Below are 24,470 nucleotides of genomic sequence, written 5' to 3'. Positions count from 1 at the left end.
TATTAATTGTAGGAAAAACCAAGGTTTCTACTTCACGGATTTTGCCTATCACGGGTTCTTTTTGGAACGTAACCCCCGCGAAAACAAGGGTTTACTGTACTGCAAGATTTAAATCCATAATGACATAGTGTCTTAATATAGTAATCTTTGTTACTGTTGTTCCGTGTCTCTTCTGGCCGTCGGCTAGTTCAACTGTGTAGTTCTGGGCTGTTTCCTCAACGTTCTCATAATCATTTGATCCCCATCGGGTGAGGTTTTTCATGGATTTCCAAGTGAAGGGAGATTGTCAGTAATCGTGCATTTCTTCCATTTTCTAAGAATTGCTTGCAGTCTGACTGTTAAAAGTTACGGACAGGTGTCTTCTATAGAGATAGCCAGGTGACATTAATACAGGTTAAAAGTGGAAGATAGAAGAGCTTCTTAAAGAAAAAGTAACAACTATTGCTTGTTTGTAGGATCTTAATGCTTATGTTTTGCACCGTCATAAAAAATAAATTCCTCAAAAAATGTACAATGTAATTTACTGGATTTTTTTTTTTTAACTTTCTTCTCTTATAGTTGCAGTGTACATGGTAATTTTGATTACAGACCTTTCTCATCTTTTTAGTGGGAGACTTTGCAGAATCTCTTACCGACAAAGACTTATTTGCCTCACGTTAGTTATAAATCTGTACTATGGAAATAATAAAATAGCTTTCTGTTTACTTACCTGTAGCTGTTTTGGCTTTTTTAACTTCAGCTTTCCTGTCTTGTATCCTCCATACTTATCAAACAATTCAAAGAACCTGCTCAAAAGAAGCAACATGTAGATTAGATCTTTTTAAGTCAAATCAAAGCTCAACTGCTATCCAATTACACCTTTTACTTGAATGTGATGGAGTCTCATATTGTCAAAATTCATTCGGTGTGCTACAGAACTCAACTTAGTAGGTATCTCTCCAAATCCGTTATAATCCTTTCCAGGCAGCAAAGAGTTCTGCTTCACAGTTTTATTTGACAACAACCTTTGACTAAAATTGAATTGACAGCAAGCAGAAAACCGATAATGAGCCTGTAAAAGCTGATGTTTTAACCAAAACAATTTACAGATTATCTTTTTAACAATCAAGAGCATTGTGGAGTTAAGTCAAAGACTCAACGGCTGACCAAATACCAGACCAAACAATTGGCCCATAAACTGCCTGCTTAACCCCATGAGCTACAACCATCTCCAGACAGAAGCAGAGACTCACAGATGGTGTCGGACCTCCATTTTCATCTTCTGCTTTGGCGTTCGATCTCCATGGCGAATGATGGCGATAACACAACGAAGCTCCATCCTGAATGAATCATAAATAAAGCCAGCTTTTAAAATGACCAATTAATACAACAAACAAAGGATTGAGAAAGCAGAGGCATCAGCAAAGTTGAATGCATATTTTTGTCATTTTTTCCCAAATGCAAACTTGACAATGAAAAAAAAGTTTTTCTTACAAAAACATTCTTCGACTAAGGAACATTTTCCAAGAAATTGTCTAAAAAGTTCCCTGAATTGCTTGTGAAGACTTTGCTTACATGGTTCCAGAGGTTGTTGGGACAATGGGAATGTCTTCATCCTCTATGGGAATGGACCAGGGGATGCTGTACTTTGGAGCCAACTCTCGCATTATCATGTTTCTGTTGATAACGCGAAGCAGAGAACAACAATTGTGTTAGCCAGCACTCCCTAATGTAAAGACAAAACAATAAATTAAAATGTGTGGAAAACCTTTAACTTTGTGTGCAACATTGTTTTTTCTACTTTTGATTTTCCCTGTACTACAAATGTATTATCTAAGGTTATTCTATTAGAACGCTGCTCTGTGCTGGTCTAAAACAATGCAGAGCAAGGCTTCACCTACCCGAGGATCTTGGCACAGTCATCATAGTATTTCATGGAGCTTTTGACAAAGCTGAAGCCGTTGACGTCACAGACAAAGGAGTGGCCGTTGGCTCTGAGCAGGTCAAAGCCACATACCGTTTGCTAAAAAACAAGAATGACATTTTCTGAAAAATCACACTTGAAACAAGCAAAAAACAAGTTTTAAAAAGTTGTTTTTATATGTTTTTTTAGAAGTCATTTTCATGTTATCTAATATAATTTGCAAGTCTTTTTTTCAGTTTTCTCCTTCAAAAAGTTTGCATATGTAGTTTCTGGAGGGGACATAACAACATGCCTCATTTGTTATTATTGATCCTATACTGTATTTAGATATTATTGTCAATATTTTCTCACTTTTAGTCAGTTATGAAGCATTTTAGAGCTTTTCACTTTTTCACCATTATCTATAAAACTTGACCTTCACCAAAATAACCTTTATATTAAATACACTAAATAGTTCCTAATAAAAACTAACCTGTTTCAGCTGAGTTTTAGTTTAGCACTCTTTTCATGAGATTCTAGTTTACCTTGAACGCCAGGCAAACTTTGCGAGCCACTAGTTTCTCAAAGGCGGTCAGCATGACCGGATACCGGATCTCCTTCCCTTCACTGTCTCGCTCCACTTTCCCATCCAGAGCGGGGGACTTTCTGGCCTCGGCGTGAGCGTAGTCAGGACCCACCGTGTAAACCTGAGACGTTCAGAGGATTCACACAGGCAGAAAGTCTCTTATAATGGATCATAACCAGTCCCGACACTGACAAACAGCATGGCTTAAATGTACGGAGACAAAATGTGCTTCATGGAGATCCGGAGTTGCAATTAAAGTTCACGGTACCTTTACATCAGTACCATCTGTTGGCATGAACTCTTCGTAGATGTAGGAGCCAGTCTGGCGAACGCTGCTTTCTGGAGAATAAACGCTGCTGCGACTCCCGATCTGCAGCGAAGACGCACACAGAGCAACAAACGCAATCAGTCACAGAAATGCTCTGGGTTGTTGTGCGTTTATTGTTATGCTGACAGCAGCAACAGCACCAGACAATGCATCAACACATTGTTGTTTTCATGAAGCAGTGTAAGTTATAACAAAACAAACCATGTAGCATAATCACACAGGGGTGAGGCAGTCTTGGCTACAAGTCTTTACTTCTGACTGAAAAATTGCTTTAACTGAATTCTCAGCGACTGAGGCTGAAGTGATCCAGATGCCTGCTTGTCTGCAGAGTTACCTTTCTGAAAAGCCTCTGGCTGCCTCCACCTGCAGACGTGGGATAGTAGATGTAGACGTTGTGGTCCTCTGCGCACACCGGCTTTTCCACAAAGGGTTTTGGGAACACCTCCCCGTTCACCTCAACATGGTCCTCCCCCTCCACCAGGTTACACTCTGAACAATTCAACACAAACCTTTAAACCGTCAGGTGTTACAAGAAACAATGGTAAAAATAATATAAAAGGTATATTAGAACAAATGGACAAACAGAATCTGCAGCAGTAAACTGTTTTACGTATATGAGGGTGTGGTTAAACTTGATGACTTTGATGATGGAGTTTATAAATTGTTGCTTCAAAAAAAGTGCCCAGACGTTTTTAAGTGTAAAGTCTTTCTCACCCTCAGGATGGTCTCGGTTTAAAACAGCATAGCGAGGAAGCTCAATAAACTCTTCTTTCAGGATTCGATAAACTTCCCTCCTGGTGTGGAATTAAAACGGTGTTATTGACAGCCCCAAAAACAACAACAAAAGTGAGTTTAAGCTGCATCCATAGGACTCTACTGGGTTTGTACTATTTAAAACATATTGTACAAAAATAGAAAAAGAATTAAAATAAATTTGGTTTTAAGTAGAGATGGGTAAATTTACAGTAACTTATTGGAAAATGTACTCCTCAGAGTAACTTTGCTAGATTACTTTAATACACTTAAGTAGATAAGTGATGAAAGGTAAAATTAGCAGTATTAATCTAGTTATGTTTTTTCTTAGCAGCAGTCCTACATTTATTCCCAGGATGAGGAATATTATTGGTATATAATTGATAATAGATTTCTAACAGCAAATCAATGTAATCTTTGTCTATATAATTACAATAAACATAACAGAACCTGCAACAAACTAGCTCTTTGCTAAAACCCCATTGATAAGTTAAAACTTAACAGTAAATTCCTCATGAATGTAGGTCAGGATAACCTAAGTTCAGCATACAAACCCATTTTAAAAAATTAGAGTATCATGGAAAAAATGTATACATTTCCCTAATTTTTGATTCAAACAATTTAAATTTTCATAGAATATAGATTCAGTGCCCATTGTTAAATTGATTTCAAGTATTTGTTTGTTTATTTTCAAATTTTGATCAGGATTCAGAAACAAGTCATTTCAAGCAATCAAAATCAAAATAAAGAAGATAAACAACATTAATTGAGGGTTCCAACTCATAAAACACGTTAAAGAATTTCAAAAAAATGAAAATACTCTGGAAAATGTGGCCAAATTCTGCAGGGCATGAATGTTTTAAACTGTGTTTCACCAACTATCTGCTAGCACGGGTTCCCCAGATGTCAGCATTGTCTCAGGTTGGGTAATGCTTAACAATTATAACACAAAATTAATGTTTTATGCTTGGAATAACACAAATTGATTTTCATTTTCAAATCTTTGACTCCTGTTTAAAATAGTTTTTAAAGAGAACAACTGTTAGAAAGGTTCTGAAGTGTTCAAGAATAAGAAAGTGGATTCAAAATCGTTCATTGAATATTTTTTGGCTTTTGACAGCAAAATTAAACACTTTTTTCCAGAAGGAATTTTCTATTTTCATATGACTTCATGTCCACTGTGTGAATAAAAAAACGACAAAGTGTGATACCGGTTAAGCAAACTGGTGGGCTTTGAAATTAATAATACAGAGGTACATTTCAAAAGTAGACAAATACAGCAATTTAGGCCTCTGTGCCAAATAGTTGATGAAAACAATTTTGCAAATGTGCTATGTGTTACGCTGTAGTGTCGCAGTGGTTAGCGCTCTTGCCTCACAGCAAAAAGGCCCCGGTTCAAGTCCTTGCTGGGGGACCTGAACCAACCAAACACCAACCCGTGCATGCGGACTCCGGCTTCCTCCCACCATAACCCAATTGGTTTCTCTAAATTGTCCATAGATGTGTATGCGAATGTGTATGGGTGAGTGTGATTGTGGCCCTGCGACAGACCGGTGACCTGTCCAGGACATCCCATGCCTTTGCCCACGAGTGGCAGGGAAAGGCTCCGGCAGCCTTGAGAATGGTAACAACTGACTGATGGTAGATTTCTGTTGCAAGTGACACCATGCGCTTGAGTAAACAGCAGCTGCCACTGTGGCATGACTGTACCTGTCCTGAATGAAATACTGCATGTTGAGATCATTGATGAGCAACGGATTTCGTAGCTTGGCGTATTCGACAGCTTTGTCAAGAGGAAAACCTGAAGGGAAAAACCTGGAGTTAGTATGCTTATTGCTTTATGTTTGTTTTCCTGAGTCAGACCGCTAACTAGGTTTCTTATCATCATGTCTTAGAGAAAAGAGGCACAAAAATTGACATATCAGCATAGCTTGGTGTTCATATAAAATATATTGGCATCAGCTTTTCATTAACATTTACTTGTTTTATGTCTTAGTAGCTAAAATATATTAAAAATTAGCGGGGTTTTTTTTAGAGTTTAAACATTTTATAATTTTCTTAATCAAGTCTTCTGGATTTTATTTAACTTTACAGTTAAAGCCATGTTTTAGCAGTTAAAATGTTGTTGTTTTTTTTACTTGTGATAATTTTCTGAAGAGTCAGAACAGTTCAAATGAAACAACAGTCAGCAAGCATTGAAAACCTCAGCATAAAAGATATGCTTCAACCACTGATAAGCTGTTTTTCCTTTATTCTGTGAACCTCGTTACCCAAACGCTGGGACATTTGTATCATGAATGAACTGTTCTTTGCAGTTTATGTTCTGTTAGTTTAAGATAAGTTTGGGATTTTAATACTTTAGATAAATAGAAACATTTCCGTTTCTACAAAGAAGAAGTCTCTTGGTTCAAATGGGATTCCATGTCCTTAAAGACAGAGTAGAAAAAGTCATTCCTATAAAAAATGTTTGAAAAAAGCATCCACAAAAGAATCTATTTTAAAAAGAAGTTGGCCACCTGTCCTATAGGTTGTTTAATTGTCAATAAAATATACTAGTTTTAATGGCGTTTGGGGGTTTCAACCTATTCAAACTAACCAAACGGGTTGTGCAAGCTCTCAAGACTCAGATTATTTTTACTCACTTCAAATGGTACAAAGAAATTTGAGCTTCTGAAAAAGCACCAGACATTAATGCAGGAGTAACTTTAATAAAACCTGCTTTAATAAAAGTTTAATAAAAGTAAGCACATTTCCAATGAATAAAATCTCCCCGCTGTGTGTCTAAAACACGCCTGTTACTCAACATGTGTGCTGTCATGTGTGTTTAAATGTCAGGTGTCCTACCCGTGCTGCAGCTTACCTCTGGAATGGAAGGAGATGAGGCAGTCGCAGTGAGGCCACTTCTCCACGGGTTCTTCCAGGATCACCTCCTCAGAAAAAATGACCACGTCGATGTACTCAAACTTACAGAGTCGCTCCAAGATCTGAGTCATGGGTTTGGACTTGGACTTTTTCATCATGGAACATATGCCCACGACGATCTGTCCTCTCAGCTGGAGGAAAACGGGAGAGCAAATGTTTTAGCTGAGCAAGGCGAGGGGATTACAGGTTAAAAAAAAAGTACTGTCAGTTGTGTATCAAACTCATTTTAAACAAACTAATATTGCATTTAACAAAATGCTCTGTTCACAGCTCAGATGAGTGGAAACAATGTTAGGTGTGGCTCTCTCTCTCGTTCTTTTTAATTATTTCAGTTCAGATTTTAAAATTAATAGATTAATTTACAGTTTATAGTTCAAACCAGTTCAGTTCGACATAAAAACCTTTTCCATTAGTAACAAAGAAAAGAGTTTCTTTATAATTAATGTAAAATAATTGATGTAAAATAAATTTTTAATAGTGTTGTATGCATCATCAAAAACTAACAGCAGAGCAGTTTTCTGACAAAAATATAAAGTTAAAGGGAAAAAAACAAGATATATTTTATCTTGTAACCAAGGTTAATTTTAAAAGAAACCTACATCCAGAGTCCTGATAAAGGACTTTCAAATGTCTGTAATTATGTGAAGTTTTCAGGCTAAGCTTTGACCTCTGACTCAGGGAAAAATGACAGATGTTTATTTGCTCTACATCAGGGGTGGCGAACACGCGGCTCTCAAGCCGCATGCAGCTCTCGGCCAATAATCATGCGGCTCTTTGCGTCTCATCATATTTTCTATATACTGTGCCTCATTTTATAGTTATTTCCCTCCTAAACCACAGTCAAATCCATTAGAGGGTATCAAAAATAAATATTAATTATTTGTTGCTGTAAGTGTCATTGAAACAGGAATGTCGAGATACAAAGAATTATCTGTTAAATTCTGTTGGATGAATGGTGAAATATTCAGTTTTTATTATCGTAAATCGCACTTCAGATTCAGACTCACCAGCCATCAACCTCACCGCCCGTCACTGAGGAGTTGTATGTGTCAGAGAGAGGCAGACAAAAGAGTGAGATTGAGAGATAGTGTGTTTGTGCGATGACATAGGTGCCTGTGTGTGTGGAGGGGGTATCTGACCTCCAGGGTTAACTCTGTAAACTCTGGCTGAGCTGCATTTGATGCGTGTATTGAGGGTGGACACTTTCCTTGAAATAAACACAAGTACAATACTTGCTGTTGTATTGTAGGGAGAGGAGTGTTTTATGGAAAAGAATACGGCTTTAATTGCGTGTTTACCTCTTAGCAGGTCAGTAATTGCGTGTTTACGTCTTAGCAGGTCAGTGTGCAGTGTTGCTCTTTGACTCACACAGTGAAAAAATTCTTCTCTTCGTGTCAAACTTGTTCACCACCCCTGCTCTACATCATTTCTCTCTTCAAGCTTTTCAGGTTTTAACTAGTACTGTAATAAATGGTATGTTCTTTGTGATAGTATATTGGTGTCTTTTCTTTTGAAATTGAATACATTGCAAAAATGTTTGAAGCTGTTAAGACTTTTGAATATATCACTGGTGATCCATACACTAACTGCAATTTTGTCAATGGTCTAACATTTTACAGTTCTTTTTTTTTTTTTACGACAACCGTGACTTACAGAGTCGTCGTCCTCCTCCATGTCCTCTTCGCGACTGTTGTCGCTCTTCATATCAATCTCCACTTGGTCCATGTCGTCGTCCTCCTCATCCTCCTCACATCCAACTACAAACCGAGGAATGTCCTTGTGTCTCCACTCCTGTTTGTCCTCTGGTCCGTCGCTGGACCCTGACATCACAAACCCGGGTGTGTCATGGTAGCTTCCAGAGGCCCCTCACAGCAGGAGGTCAAGGTAGCAATGATGATAGCTAAAGAGGCAAAGAAAAAAACAACGTTCACTAGGTCTCCACGATAAATCGAACATTTATCGACATTGCGATATTAGCTTATGCAATACACACATTGCAAAAAATGGCATAAACTGTGATAAATGGTTAGCTTAAATGTTGACACACGAATAGACAGAGAAATCATTATGTTGTTTTAAAAAAGCCCTTGTTTACCCTGACTACATTGTTCTTTATATTTGTCCATATAAGTTTTGGCCAGTACTACCAGAATGGTAGATAATTGTTCTTTCGTGTGTTTGGTGACATATATTTTCTTACTGGCCCCCTGTTGAGATAACATCCATTTACGTTGACTTTCATTTAAATAAAACGGTTGAAGTGAAATGAAGTATTAGTTTTTCTTTGTTTTGCTATTTTCCAGGTATTGCAAGTCATATCTTCATCACAAGTATTCCTCATATCGTACAGCCCTAATGTTAACTCAGTTTAATTGGTTACATAAAGCTGTGATCCAAGTGATCCATGAAGTGGTCTTTTCTGGTTGAAGACGGCTTGCACACATGTAGAATACAATTTCTGAAAGTCTCTGTAGTAAAATAAAGAGTACCTGGTTGTACTACCAGGTACCATTTTGTTCCTTAGTTTGAAGTAAACCCAGAATTATTCAGTGCTACACCTCAATTTAATTTTACATTTTGTACTGATAGAGATACTTGAAAAAATTACAGCCAATATAGTCGCACCACTGTAGACTTCCTTCTTGCCCTTGAGAATCCTACTAATGTCAGATATCGTCTTTCTGTGTTATGCATATGATGCACATACATGGCTGCTCTTGTACTCCAGACTTCATCAAACACCACTAAACTCCTGGTCTAACCTCCAAGCAGAAGCCAAATAAAGGGAAGCGACCACAATATACTCAGAAAAGTTCATCATTTAGGAGAAACCTTGTGTTAGTGGGAGATAGTCGTTATCTGGAAGACCTTGTTACGGACCACAGGAGATCTGTCGGTGTAATTAGTTTTAGCTAAACTCAAATGCATTAAAAATATAAGTAAAATTAGGAACAAACTCAATTTCCTTCACAATATCACCTTCTTGACTGATCAGGATCAATAACTGCATGTGAGTATACCGCAGACATATTTTCTCCCAAAGATTAAGTAGCTTTCACCCTTAATGCCTTCATAATCCCGATAGATGTTAAATCTGAGCCATTAATTCACTCTGTCACTCAAATGTTGTTTGTTTGAGCCTCTTAGAGCAGTTGATTAAGTTGGTGATCAACTACTTATGGATTACTTGTGGATTTAACACTTAAACTGTTTCAAAAATTTGCAAAAAAGTTTTCATACTGAAGCATTATTTAAAAAAACAAAAAAACAAAAAACAAAAAAAATCTAAATTTGAAAACCATGAACGGAAACAGCATATCTGCACTGAAATTCTGGAGCAGAGCTTTCCATTCATGTTTTTCTTCAAGTGTTCAATCAAATCTTTTCCAATTTCTTCTTGACATAATTGAGGTCTGACCAGCAGGAGGAAGATATTTATAGGCTGAAATGGAAACACATGGTCACCTGTTATTTAATCTAACTCCACACAAAGAAACAGGAGTGATGGATCATGCCTTTGATCAAAACAAACAAACCCTGCGTGCAATAAAGCCAATCAAATGGAAGAAGCACACTACATGCAATTAGATATGTGCAAACACAACACAGCCAGATTCAGCTTGGGTGTCTTTCATCAGTGCAAGTCCATCCAACTACACAGAACAGCTGATTTAAAAGAAAAAAAAAGCCCCAAAAAACAGGCAGAAGAAGAGTCTGAAGCCTCTTCCACTCACAAACAGCCCTCTGATCAGGTTTCATAAACCATCCTGGCAGCTGAAGATCAGACATAGGCTCTCTACATTCTGTCCTTTCTGACAGTACATACTTCATCTGAGTCTCACATGCCACCCAGCTTCAACTCTGTACCCAGAAATAATCATCAGCTCCTGCTACACGAGAGCTGAGTGGTGGATAAGAGTCCAGGTTGTTGGGTGCCAACTACACAACCCAAAGATAACTCATCACTATGAACCTGTGCCGCGATGACAGCTTGCACTAAACTAAGGGGAGGTCTTTCCTCCTGGACTAGGGTCGAAGAGCACTGACAAAGATAAACTCATAAAGACATATAACTGATGTGATTGCTGAGCAGGAGTTTGTTACACCAGAGACACAACAGTCACCTGATACCAGCAAGTCTACTAAAACCTATGCAAAAAAAAACTAAATTCCCAGGCACATCTCCGTTAATGAAACTATCAGTACAGATGATGTGTGAGTGTTATCATAAAAAAACATGAAATGAAATGTTTTGAGGGAAGTTCTGCATACAACAATATTAAAAACTATGAAAATCAATGAAGTATTTGCTAAACAGAAATGTCTCAGTCACCTCCTTCGTGATCTGAAAACAATATTTTTTCAGGAAATGTTCATTTTGTCAAAAATTGCGAACCATAAAAAGATGATTTTTTTTAATATCAATAAAAACAACTCTAAATATGTTCTCTGAAAAACTGCACGTTTTTTTTAAACAACTTAAAAATACAAAAATTGGTAGACAGAAACTCCAGTACTGCAAACATTTTTCCACACATGACCAGCCAGTAGTATTTAGGGATCGGAAAAGGTTTTGCTGTGTGCCATCAGCTTCCAGACCTCCTCAATGAACTGGAGTATCTGGAAGTCAGCATGGAGGTGGCCTGATCATGCCCTCTGGTGTCAGTGCTTACCATGAGAGCAACACAAAACGCTACATTTCCCAACAATTGGTCTAAACAAGGCCAGAAACTTTGTATGAACCCCAAACCAACATGCTCATGAGTATTTCTGCTACAAAAAAAAAACAAAAAAAAAGAAAAGAAATGCTTCATATCATTTTCTAAAGACACACATGTTGCTTATCAGTGTCAAATGTGTTGTGTGTGTTTTTTTAACCATCTAAAGTTCTTTATTCTTCAGATCCAACTGTCTTTTACAGCCCATTATATTTCTGTGAGACTCACTTCTACATTGAACAGTGGATATTAGGGATGCAACGATTCACGTTCCCCACGATTCGGTTCCAATCATTTTGTTTTGGATCGATCTATGATTTGTATATAGCAAAACAACAACAAAAAACTAAAAAAAAAAGGTTTTCCATAGAGAATTGTGACATCCCTAGTGGATCTGCTATCAGGATGTGATAAAAAAAAATTACGCTTTACTCAGTGCAGATGAAAAGAAATAAAAGCTGAAAAAGCTGAGAAGCCCTGAATGAGCAGTGGTTTCCCCTTCCTACAAAGAAAGAAGCAATCTGTCACCATAATCTCATCATTCCACAACTTTGCAACTATAAAATCAAAAGCTACAAAACATTTATGAGTCTATATCTGCATTTATTTCACATAAAAAAATCAAAAAGTGAGAGATGTTTACATTTCTTGAAAAACGACTTCCTTAAACAATAAATAGCATTTGTATTTCCTGTTCATGTAACGGAAAATAAATATTTTGCTAGCCTTAGATAAAGTCTGTTTTGGGAATAAAATAAGATATATTTTTGTCCTTACTAGCTACTGCGAGCCAAGTTCAAGGTTGAACAAAAATCTTGGATCAGAAAACTGAACTTTAAAAGACAACAGCAGCCATTAGCTGAAATCAGAGGGGGGGGGAACTCCAATCTAATTCAGAACTGGCTCCTGTTTGCCCGGCAGACTGCATTTATTGGAAGAATAAAACCCTTCTTTACCATCGTATAAATTAGGAAGCAGATTAACAACATACCTAACTGTCACGTCGGCAAGTGGGGACTTAGCTCTGTTAATGCAAAACAGCTACAACAAAAGGCTTCAGCTGAAGACTGACTGCCGGGAGGAGCTGCTCATTAGAGCCTCTTATCACTCATCATCCATGATAAGTTATCAAGCTTATAGTAACCCACTGTGCAGCACTTGACCTGTCAGTCATGGATGATAAAAACTTGTCAATGGAGAAAAACATGCTCACTGCTGGTCTCTTCTGTCCAAGATAAGATGTAATTTTTGCTTTCACTGGAGGAAAATGAGGAACTAAAACATTAACAAACAAAACATTTTAAATGCCGTTGGGGATCAAGAGATAATTGTCCCCTAAGAATCTTAAGGAAGCAGATAACACGCCTGCTATCATGTGAGCTCTCATTACTGTGAGCAGAAAGCATTAAAACAGTTGCTGGTGGCCCCGCGAAGGAGGCTTGCCTTTTCTCACTCATTGACCTGCTCTCCATAAATTCATTTATGACACATGCAAAGATACGGGACATCTTACTTCTTTTGATTATTAACTTAGTAAGTGCATTGCTCGTCAATCTTAAAACCGAATTTAATTTTAAGAAAAACAGCAGGAGAATTAACAAAACATAAAAGGCAGCAACACCACACCAGATAAGACATCCTGTCACTGCGTAAACACTGACAAGATTCAATTGGATTCAATGCTAAACCAATTGTTTGGCTATGCATGTAAAAAAAAGGGAAAAAGAAAGAGCTTTGATTCATAAATTTAAACATCTTGCACTAAAAAACAACAAAAAAGGGAAGTTTTTCCAGCCAGAAGCTAAAAGAAAAATCCCGAAAATCGCAGACATAATTTTAGTAACAATATCTGATTTTATTATTTCAGTAGACCTTTTTATAAATACTAAATCTCTAATATCTATTGACATGTAGAAGACTCTTCTCCTTGCATTGTGTGTTTGTGTGTGTGTGAGCGTGCGTGCATGCGTGTGCTTTGAATCAGTTTAACTTGCCTGAGTGGATCAATTTAAAATGTGGCTGTTTTGCTCATGAAGTGAAATACATTGATTGATCTTAGTAGATCATCCAAAGGGTTAGGATCGTCTTCATGACCCTTTTTTATGATGGAAGCCCTTAAACAGCATCTTACGTAGCTCCCACACAAAACCACAACCAATAGACCTTAACTTGGCTGTTAATGTCGGTTGCCATGGCAATCCAGTTGGATTGTTGGAGGGAGGGAGAGGAAGAAAGAGAGAGAACCCCCATTGTTGTTCCCCCAGGTGTCACCTTACTGTCGGTAGGGGGACAATTTATAGTTGACATTTCCAACATGCGAATATAATAATAGATTGTGTTAAAATGTGATAGTAAATGTCATAGGAAGGTGCTTTTCAAAATTTATAGCAATTTCATCTATAACGTAAGGTACCGTGATTAGTGAAGGTACAGTACTGTGTGATTTACTACACAAAGTCATATTCTACGGTGCTCGCCACTGACTAACAAAGTAATCCTAGACTCGTCAGTGCCTCAGCCTCCAGTGAACACAGAACAAAGCGTCACAGCGACCACTCATGTTAGAGAAAGCAACGGGAACAGAAACCCAACAAAGCAGCCCATCGAGAGGCGTTTTATTCCCGCAGGTTGTTTTAACTCCAACCTGTGAGTGACTCAATGCTTAATAAAAACCAAACTAGGATGCGCGACTAGCTGACTTCAGCCCTCCGTCCTAGTACGGCTTGACTTATGCCATGGGCCGCTCGGGTTTACGTTAGGAAAGTTTACGCGGAGCACCCATTTCTATCCATGGTTAACTTCAAGCGAAACCATATTGTTACTGACAACAGAACCGACAAGTACTGCTTCAAAAACTGCGACACACTTACCGGCATGAACTAACGGGAAGTCACTTTATGGCTCACTTCCTAGTTTCTAGTGGCTAAACATAAGGAGACTGGCTGTCCCAATACTTTCTGTTTGGAAAACTCTTTGAAAAGTAGGCTGCAGCTTGGAACTCACGACCGTCATTGCTAGTGTGTTCCCTCCGTTTGTTGCCGCCGCTTCCCCTTCCTTCTTCTTTGATTTCCTCCACCACCATCCAAAATAAAGTTTTTGCTTTGACAGCAGATACGCTGCTGCCATCTAGTGGCCAGAGTGTTGTATTACAACGAACCAACCCAAGACAAGAATATTTATTTATTTATTTATTTATTTATTTTTTATGCTTGCTTGCTTGTTTGTTTGTTTGTTTGTTTGTTTGTTTGTTTGTTTGTTTGTTTGTTTGTTTATTATTGTTGTTATTATTATTAAGCAGTGTTCTGGTGCTAGATGGGGAGAAATATTACAAGAAATCACATCAAAAAAACACTGGCACTGTATGGGCAAGGTATGGCAGGTTTATCCTGTTTAAGAACTTTCAAATAGAGGGCTTTAGTGAGATTAAAAAAACATGGGAATATTGGCTAAAAACAAAACATGATATAAATTTAAGAAAAAAATGGTTGAATTATTGCATTAAATTTTAGAGTTTGGTATTTTAAACAATGTCACCAGAAAAAAATATTCTAGTTTGAACTTAAATGTTGATGTAGTCCAAGAGTATCAGAGATCATCAGGAAGATGGTTCCATCTTTTTTCAACATAGCAGCTAAAAGCAGCTCCACACTATTTGGTTCTACCAGCTGATTGATTCCTGTAGATCTCTGAACCCTGTTGAGTTTGAGATCTAAAAAAAAATCTGATAAGTATTTGTCCCACATCATTATTTTTTATTTTTATAAACTATCAACAGCATTGAGGGCTTGGGAATAGAGGTGATGTGATCGGTTCCCAATAGCTCTGGTTAAAACTGGTTTTGGAGGAGCACACAGAAGACTGTTAATGATGAAGGCATGAATCAACTTAATCTTGCCTTCGCTTCAAATAAGACATCTGAGTCTTGCAATAAAATGAAACAGGTACCAGTTATTTTTTTATTTGTTGTTGCTTTAATGTGAGCACTGACAGTCATGTCAGAGTTTGTTTAATTGAAATTGTACAAAACTGATTAAAGCTGTGGTTTTAATTTCAGCATCTCCAGTCAAAGCTGACATGATTTTTAACTTGACTTTTGGTGTTTATTCCTCTAGAAACAAGTTCTTAGCTAAGCTGCAGTCCTTCCTGTCGGTCAATATTTGACTGAAGACATTGCATTTAGGAGTTCTGTTGCTTTAAGCAGCAGCAGAGAATCTTATGCATCATGATGTTTGCTTGAAGAGCTAAGGAAAGTTAAGGAGTGGGTGGTGCTGGGCCTGGGGTGTCGGCGCCTCCGGGGGTGGGGCCCCTGGGCTGGGTGGGCCTGGCCCCCTTGCTGGGGGGGGGGCAGGGGACAGCTGTTTGACCACCGGGGGACAGTCTACCAGCTGTCCCCAACTTACCCCCTTCCTCATATAACCTCATATTAGGGTGAGGGGGTGGGGGGCTTAGCCTGCGATGAGCCTTGGGGGGGGGGGTTACTAGGCAGTGGCCCCCCTCCTATGGTTGCCGTATGGAGTGGGCCCCCCCTCTTTCGGTTTTATTTGCACCTTAGACATGTAGGGTCCTTGGTAGGGGAGGTGCTTGGACATCACTGCCAGCAAGCAGCAGATGTCCTCCTAGCACCCTACCCGCCAATTTTAACCGCACCTTAGACATTTAGGGCCCCTTGGTGGGGAGGGTGAGGGGACATCACTGTGAGTAATCAGGAGATGTCCCCTTAGTGCCCTACCCGCCAATTTTAACTGCACCCCCCTTAGTACACACACCCCTCCCCCCTCAATATATACATCCCAACATAAACACACACACATGCACACACACACCCTCTCAAACACACATACACGCACACACATTTTGCAAGGAAGGTGGGACCTAGGACCATCTGTCCCCTACCTCTTCCCTGGTGGGGGGTACGGGCCCGTTTGCGACGGCGGCCGTGTCCCCGGGGTGCCGGCTTCCTGGGCCCGGCGGTGCTCTCTCCGCGTGGTGGGGGGGTTCACATTAGATCTGAGCCGGGGGTGTTCGTGTCCCTGGGGGGTGGGTTCTGGTCCTTGCTTTTGAGCGCTGGGCCCCGCCAAATTTCCAACTGTGGCCGAGCCTGGTCGGGCCATATTTACAACACCCCTTGTGGGCCCTCTTTTTTCCCCGGGGTTCCCCCCTCCTGGGCGGGGGCGGCGGGCCCCTGCCTTGCTCCTCCCTGGACCAACCGTGGGCCGGGCGGATGGTTGCCTGGAGTGCGGAGCGGGTCTCCCTTGGGGGGTCCTGGCTCGTACCTAGGATTGGGGCGGGGGGATGCCTGGAACTCCTGGGTGGTGGTGGGGTGCTCGTCTGGGGCTGTGGGCGTCCTTCTCCGGTGGGGCCCTGCGTTGGGCTCTCCCGGCGCGGCGGGGGGCTGCTCTCCTGGTTGGGCTGGGGCGGCGCTCTCTTTCCCTCCGTGCCTCCCTGCTCTCTGGCTCTGGGGGCCTTGCGGCGGTCCTGCTGGCCCTGGCCTGGGTGGCGGGCTTGGTCGCCCGGGCGGCGGTTGTTCCCTGCCGGTTCCCGTGTGGCGTTGGGGGGATTCCGGCTGCCGCTGCTGCTGCGGTGGGGGTCTTGGGGTGGGGATGGCTGGGCACTCTCCCTCCTTCTTTTCACGTTCCACCATCCATTTTAGAAGAACATAAACACTCACCTGAGCACAGGTGTTAGCTCACCTTTGCACTAACAGTTTGCATGATTGAATGACTGAAATATTTCACACTAGTTGGTTTTAAGGCATAAGTATGCGTGTGAACACTATCTGTTTTGTGTACATGTCGACAGGTGGACATTTTTGCAGCTAGCAGGTGTGTTTATAACATTTGAGTGTGTGTGTGGACAGGCCCCGCCCTTTTTGTACTACATTTGAACCTTACCATAATGATTAACTACCAGTAAACTTGTTGCTTTATGCTGCTTCACGGTCTTATCCCCCTTCCCCTCCTATTATCACCCCCCCCCCCCCCCCCCCCTACCAGTGACGGTCAGAGGGGCCGTAGGCGCGAACTGGCAGCCACGCCTCTATCAGTCTGCCCCAGGGCTGAGCAGTAGCTTACCATCACCAAGAATGAATAAGAAGTGAATGAATAATGGACACATTGTAAGCGCTTTGAGAGTCTGGAAAAAAGCAGATAAATCCAATCAATTAATATTATTTTGATTATTAATAAGGATTTGAATGTTCAGAGTAATAAAGGCTGAACTCAGTTCAAGCAGGAATAAAACTGATGTTTTTTCCGAGTCAGCGTTGGCAAGGAGATTATGTAACGTTGACTTAAGTACTGTCTCAGTGAGGCTGCTTTGCCCGAAAGCAGGGGCAGAACTACCTTATTTCATAGGGGTATGCAGACACATTACAAAAACACCCCACCACTCACACACACAGACATGCACATTATAAAACAAATGCGCCTCCTAAGGCTTACATCCACACAACACCTTTGTTTAAATGTATAAATCTCATTACCTCTCATCTGATTGGATATGACCCAGCAGAACATTTTTGTGAGCCATTTTCAACCGTGTATTGCCTCAATGATTCCCCAAATTTGTGTGGTGAAGGCCATTCAGAAGGATCTTCTGAGTAATGCCTTGCCTGGCCCTCTCCTCTGTACCTCTCTGTTCTTCTCCCTCTTCATCATCAGCTAATCTTCCCCCTTTCTCTCTATCATCATCATCATCATCATCTGAACCTCTCTCCTTGTTCTTTTCTGTTGGGACTGACTTGTCATTGTCGTGACTAGTGGAACTAAACAGACCCAAACGCTGGAACCCGGAAGGAGACACAGATGAGTTTTCAGGTTGACAGGAGGTAATGACAAGGCTGGGATCCGGAAATGCAGCAGACTCAGGCGACCACTCGTGGTAATGGATTCCTGGAGACAAGGTAATAGCGAGACTTAGGCAGAGGCTTGAAACAGATACTAAGAACGTGAAGACCATGCTATGCACCATCAGGGGCAACAAACTGGCGTTGAATGCTGGTCCAGGATGTCCTTAAGAAGGCAAGCAGGTGAGGAGTTGAGTGGTCACAGCTGTGTCGCATAAGGAGCCAAGCAAAGAGGGGAGGGGGAGGAGAACTGACAGAGGCACCATGACAGTCATATATGTCTGCATTTGTTTTCCCAAAATTAGTGAACAGGTGATCAGCAGATGTTTAAACCAGAATGAGCATTTAGGTTTTTGTGACTTCATTAGTTTAATTATTCCTACCTGAAGTCATCTCTGCTCTCTTTTTTATCAGATGCATCACCAACCTCATGTCTCTCTCCTTCACCTCTTGTCTGTGTTCTTCTCCACTAAAGCATACGACCAAGCATCAATTATTTCATGTTTTAAATAAATTAAACATCTTGCTAATGCATGTTATTTTTTAATTAAGAATACTATTTGAAAATGAGTGACTTGGTATTAACTGGCTTTACCCTGAATGTCCACCATAAGACCAACCTGTTTCTTTCCTCCTTCTGTCCTGATTCTTTTTCTCTCTCTTCTCGTCTTTCTCTCCATCCTCACAACATTGATATAAACTTTGTGTTAGGAAGATTTTCAAAGAATACACTGACTAAACTATAAGTAAAAATGAAAACATTTTTCATTTTAAATAATATTTGTGTTGGATATCAGTTAGTGGTGTCATAGAATAGTGTCATGATTCGAACGTGAGTTCAAAAATGACCCAGATGCTGGAACCCGGAAAGAGGCTTGACACAACGGTAAGACTTCAGTGGTTTAATCAGAACCAGAACTTGACAGGACTTCCTTCCAGGAAGAGAGAGCGTGGCCTGGCTGGAGGAACCTTGAACTGGGATCTCCTTGAGGGGGAACAGCGGCGGGAGCGAGGCTGAACCAAGACGAGGCTAGGCGGCTGGCTGGAGGCTACTAGAGACGGCGTAGGCGAAGCTTGAACCAAGGCGAGGAGAGACAGCTGGCTGGAGGTTTCTTGAAGCGGCGTGACTGCAGCGTTGGAGAACTGCGACCAGGTGAGGATCCAGAAGGTTTACGTCCATAGGAGGAACAACGAACTGGCACCGGCTGATGATCCTAGAGGAGTTTATGAAGGCAGGTGTGGATGAGGTAAGTGGATCCAGCTGGTCGCGTCAAACACAGGAAGGAGGGGGGAGGAGGGAGTAACTGACAGGCCATGACAGTACCCCCCCCCCTCAACGATCGCCACCAGGCGAACCAGGGCGACGATCAGGATGGGCAGCATAGAAGTCGTCGATGAGGGTATGGTCCAGGATGAGCGAACGCGAGATCCACGAACGTTCCTCCGGACCATACCCCTCCCAATCCACCAAGAACTGGACCCCACGACCCCGACGCCGGACGTCCAAGATCGCAGAGACCGTGAAGGCGGGAGCCCCATCGATGGTACGGGCGGGTGGTGGGGAAGCGGACGGCGGGCACAACGGGCTCTCAGAGACTGGTTTGATCTGTGACACGTGAAACGTAGGGTGGATCTGTAGGGCAGCCGGGAGACGAAGTCGAACACATGAGGGGTTGATGACCCGCTCAATGGTGTAAGGCCCAATAAACCTAGGTGACAGTTTACGGGACGAAGCCTGGATGGGAATGTTTCTGGAGGACAACCACACCTTTTGGCCAGGTTGGTATTCTGGACTCACCCCCCTGTGGCGGTTGGCTATCTGGCGGTTACCCTCGACGGTCCGGAGAAGAGCGGCCCTGGTCTGAAGCCAGATGTCCCGACAACGTTGAAGGTGGAGCTGGACCGAGGGCACCGCCAGATCCAATTCCTGGGAAGGAAACAGTGGGGGTGAGTAACCCAGAGAGGCCTCAAAAGGGGACATGCCCGTGGCAGTGGAGGAGTGGTTGTTGTGGGCATATTCTGCCCAAACCAGATACTTAGACCAGTCAGACTGGTTCTGGGATGCCAGGCACCTGAGGGCGGCCTCCAGCTCTTGATTGGCCCGCTCCGCTTGACCGTTAGCCTGAGGGTGGTAACCGGAGGTCAGACTGACCGTGGCCCCCAGGGCAGAGCAAAAGGCCTTCCAGACCTGGGACGTGAACTGGGGACCATGATCAGAGACAATGTCACTAGGTATACCATGATGCCTGAAAACATTATTGACGAGGACGTCAGCTGTCTCGGAAGCGGAGGGCAACTGAGGGAGAGGGATGAACTGGGCGGCCTTGGAGAAACGATCAATGACCGTGAGTATGACTGAGTGACCTTGAGAAGGTGGTAGCCCTGTGACAAAGTCCACCGCAATGTGGGACCAGGGGCGGCTCGGAAGAGGTAGGGGTTGCAGGAGACCAGAGGGAGGTCTGTTGGAGGTCTTGGAGCGGGCACATGTGGTGCAGGCCGCAATGTATTCTTTAACGTCGCGTTCTAGGGAGGGCCAGAAAAAGCGACGCTTGATGAGCCGAATAGTGCGATAAACCCCGCCGTGGCAGGCGATACGGGAGGTATGACCCCAGGCGAGGACATCGGATCTGAGGGAGTCAGGAACGTAGAGAGAGCCCTGAGGACCGGCAACCCCGGCGGGGATCTCATTCTGGGCCTGCTGCACCCTGGTCTCGATCTCCCAAGTGAGATTTCCAATGAAACAAGACGTAGGTAATATGGTCGAGTCAGTGCGGTTTTCTGTGATGGAGTGAATCCGGGATAAGGCATCCGGCTTGACGTTACGACTGCCTGGTCGGTAGGAGATGACGAAGTTGAAGCGGTCAAAAAATAGACACCATCTAGCCTGGCGTGAGTTGAGCCGTCTAGCACTGCGTAGGTAAGCCAAGTTTTTGTGATCGGTCCAGATGATAAATTGTCGTTCCGCCCCCTCCAGCCAGTGGCGCCATTCTTCCAACGCGAGTTTGATAGCCAACAATTCACGATTGCCCACATCGTAGTTTTGTTCGGTTGGGCTCAACTTGCGTGAAAAAAAGGCGCATGGTTTGAGCTTCCCAGAACTGTCCTCGCGCTGGGATAACACCGCACCCACTCCAGAGTCTGAGGCGTCAACTTCCACGATAAATTGTTTGGTCACATCGGGTTGAATGAGGATGGGAGCAGATACAAACAGGGTTTTGAGCCGTTTGAAAGCGGCATCAGCGGCAGAGTCCCAGACGAAGGGGCGGTTGGTGGAAGTAAGCCGTGTGAGGGGAGCAGCGATGGTACTATAGTCCCGAATGAAACGACGGTAGAAATTGGAGAACCCAAGGAACTGTTGAAACTTTTTACGGGATTGAGGTGTCTCCCACTGTACGACGCCCTCGATTTTGGCGGGGTCGGGGCGAATATTACCCGCCTCAATGATATAACCCAGGAAGGGGACGGAGGAAACATGAAAAGCACACTTCTCGGCCTTGACGAATAACTGATTGGCAAGAAGACGTTCTAGGACCAGACGGACATGATGTTCGTGTTGGGTCTCGTCGGCGGAAAAGACCAGAATATCGTCGAGATACACGAATACAAATCGGTTCAGAAAATCCCTGAGAACGTCATTCACCAAACGCTGGAACACCGCAGGAGCGTTGGTGAGACCAAACGGCATAACGAGATATTCAAAGTGGCCCAACGGGGTGTTGAAAGCCGTTTTCCACTCATCATCTTCGCGCATGCGTACCAGGTGATAAGCGTTCCTGAGATCAAGCTTAGTGAAAAACTTAGCTTGCTGAACAGAATTGAAAACTGACTCAAGTAACGGTAGAGAATACCTATCTTTAACAGTGATCTGGTTCAATTCTCTAAAGTCAATACATGGACGCAACGTCTTATCCTTCTTCTCCACAAAAAAGAAACCAGCAGCGACCGGTGAAGAAGAAGGACGTATGTGACCAAGGGATAGTGCCTCCTGAATATAAGCCTCCATGGAGCTCTTCTCCGGACCAGAAAGATTGTACAATTTGCTCTTAGGGAGAGGAGCTCCATTAAGCAATTCGATGGCGCAGTCGTAAGGACGATGAGGAGGTAAGGCATTAGCCCTGGATTTGCAAGAAACGGAACGAAGGTCATGGTAACAGGTAGGTATGTTCGAAAGATCGATTTCATTACTAGAACCTGGGTCAGGTATCTTGGTGTGGGGTACGGCCGACTGCAGGCAATTAGCCATACAGAAAGTACTCCAGTTGGTAACACGGGATGACCCCCAATCTAAGCAGGGGTTGTGCTTTTGGAGCCAAGAAAACCCGAGAATTAAAGGTGTCTGCGGACATTGGGTGATGAAAAAGTGATGGTACTCCCGATGGTTACCGGAGGTGAAAACGAGAACCGGACCGGTGCGTTGGGTGATGCATGACAGTTGTTTACCCCTCAGCCCTGCTGCATTAACAGCGTTATCGAGGACTTCGACAGGGAGAGAGAGTTCATGAACGAGACTTTGATCTATCAAACTATGTTCGGCCCCTGAGTCTACAAGTGCTTTAGTTTCCAAAATTTTGCTTTGATTGCATATTTTGACAGGAACATACAGAAACTTGGGAACATGAGAAGTTTCCGAATTAACCCCCCGTGGCCTGTCATTTAACGGGGGGTTCGGGGGTTTAAACGAACAGCGCACTGTGAGACCTGATGACCCGCCTGCCCACAGTAAAAACATAATCCCTCATCCCGACGTTTCTTTCTCTCTTCAAAAGAGAGCTTGGAGTGACCAATTTGCATGGGTTCTTCTAGTTTAACCGAAGGCGAAGCAGGGTTAGCAGGAGCAACCAGAGGTAAGTGGCGAACGGGATTGACAAGTGACGACGGAGGCTTACTTTTTTGCTCAGTTTGGCGTTCCCGGAGGCGGAGGTCCGACCTAAGGGCGGCCGTGACGAGTTCTTCAAAAGTGTCCGCTTCTGGTTGGGTGCAAAGATGGTCTTTAATACGCTCATTTAAAGACTGGTAAAAAACTCCTTTGAGCGCGGGATCCGGCCATCCGGCCTCGACAGCAAAAATTCGAAAGTCTATGAGGTGTTCGCTTACCGGGCGGTTGCCTTGTTTGAGACTTAGCAACCGCCGGGTGGCTTCTTCCTGCTTTCGGGGTTGGTCGAAGACGAGGCGGAATTCTCCCAGGAAGCATTCGAATGGCAGATGCGTGATGGGATGAGAGGCTAGGAAGGCTTGAGCCCATTGCAGCGCCTTACTGCGGAGAGAATTTACTATGAGAGAAATGCGAGCGTGGTCGGCTTGATAATACCTGGGGGCTTGTTGGAAAATCAGGTCACATTGTAGTAGGAACCCTCCACAGGCAGAAACATCCCCGAAAAAGGGTTCCGGCTGCAGACAAACGTTTTCCGGGGTAAACTGGGAAGCGGAAGTGGCACTGTTGCCGGAAACTGTGGAGGTGGCTCCGGTGGCGAGGGTAGTTGTTTGACCGGTCAGTTCCATTAGAGATTGCGTTATGCCGTCGAGACGGCGAAATAATTCCTGCTGGGCAGAAGACATTTGCGTCAAAGCGTCAGCTTGGCGATTCAACAGGTTACCTTGGAAGGCAATGGCGTGACGAAGTCCCTCCGGGTCAGCTGGGTCAGGCGTCTGGCCAGTTCGTTCTGTCATGATTCGAACGTGAGTTCAAAAATGACCCAGATGCTGGAACCCGGAAAGAGGCTTGACACAACGGTAAGACTTCAGTGGTTTAATCAGAACCAGAACTTGACAGGACTTCCTTCCAGGAAGAGAGAGCGTGGCCTGGCTGGAGGAACCTTGAACTGGGATCTCCTTGAGGGGGAACAGCGGCGGGAGCGAGGCTGAACCAAGACGAGGCTAGGCGGCTGGCTGGAGGCTACTAGAGACGGCATAGGCGAAGCTTGAACCAAGGCGAGGAGAGACGGCTGGCTGGAGGTTTCTTGAAGCGGCGTGACTGCAGCGTTGGAGAACTGCGACCAGGTGAGGATCCAGAAGGTTTACGTCCACAGGAGGAACAACGAACTGGCACCGGCTGATGATCCTGGAGGAGTTTATGAAGGCAGGTGTGGATGAGGTAAGTGGATCCAGCTGGTCACGTCAAACACAGGAAGGAGGGGGGAGGAGGGAGTAACTGACAGGCCATGACAGAATAGAATATTTTAATTTATTGCTGTTAAACATCTCCAAATGTTCAACTAAAATCTAAAGTGTCGTTCAGCCAAAGTGATTTTAAAAGCAAAAGGCTGTTAACTAAATAGTCACTCAAAAAATAATAATTATCCAAACTTTTAACAATTATAAAAAGAAACAAAAACACCATCTAACCCACCACCACACATACTTCTCCCACAATGCCCATAGGAGCAGCTTTTATCATCATTTAGTGCTGTTTCAGTCAAAGGATAAAAAACTTTTCAGTG

The 24,470-nt window shown here is 42.9% G+C and overlaps 1 protein-coding gene across 38 annotated transcripts in view; it reads right to left on the bottom strand.

Annotated features, from left to right (window-relative positions):
- Window positions 1-14,273, bottom strand: part of ppip5k1b (diphosphoinositol pentakisphosphate kinase 1b) — a 53,668-nt gene extending 39,395 nt beyond the window's left edge. For all 38 annotated transcript variants that reach the window (XM_023955601.2, XM_078948422.1, XM_078948443.1 and 35 more), the window contains exons 1-12: window positions 14,060-14,273; window positions 8,125-8,371; window positions 6,410-6,602; window positions 5,260-5,350; window positions 3,511-3,590; window positions 3,131-3,285; window positions 2,737-2,838; window positions 2,428-2,589; window positions 1,881-2,002; window positions 1,555-1,656; window positions 1,233-1,319; window positions 710-785 (exon numbers count right to left, since the gene is read on the bottom strand). In XM_023955601.2, coding sequence (XP_023811369.1) covers window positions 710-785; window positions 1,233-1,319; window positions 1,555-1,656; window positions 1,881-2,002; window positions 2,428-2,589; window positions 2,737-2,838; window positions 3,131-3,285; window positions 3,511-3,590; window positions 5,260-5,350; window positions 6,410-6,602; window positions 8,125-8,298 — 1,344 coding nt within the window. In that variant the 5' untranslated portion in view covers window positions 8,299-8,371; window positions 14,060-14,273. The remainder of the gene's footprint in view (window positions 1-709; window positions 786-1,232; window positions 1,320-1,554; window positions 1,657-1,880; window positions 2,003-2,427; window positions 2,590-2,736; window positions 2,839-3,130; window positions 3,286-3,510; window positions 3,591-5,259; window positions 5,351-6,409; window positions 6,603-8,124; window positions 8,372-14,059) is intronic.
- Between the last annotated feature and the right edge of the window lie 10,197 nt (window positions 14,274-24,470).

This window comes from Oryzias latipes, chromosome 6 (assembly GCF_053564925.1).
Source record: "Oryzias latipes strain Hd-rR chromosome 6, Olatipes_Hd-rR_3.1".
NCBI lineage: Eukaryota > Metazoa > Chordata > Actinopteri > Beloniformes > Adrianichthyidae > Oryzias > Oryzias latipes.
This window is presented reverse-complemented; position numbering and strand designations above follow the sequence as displayed.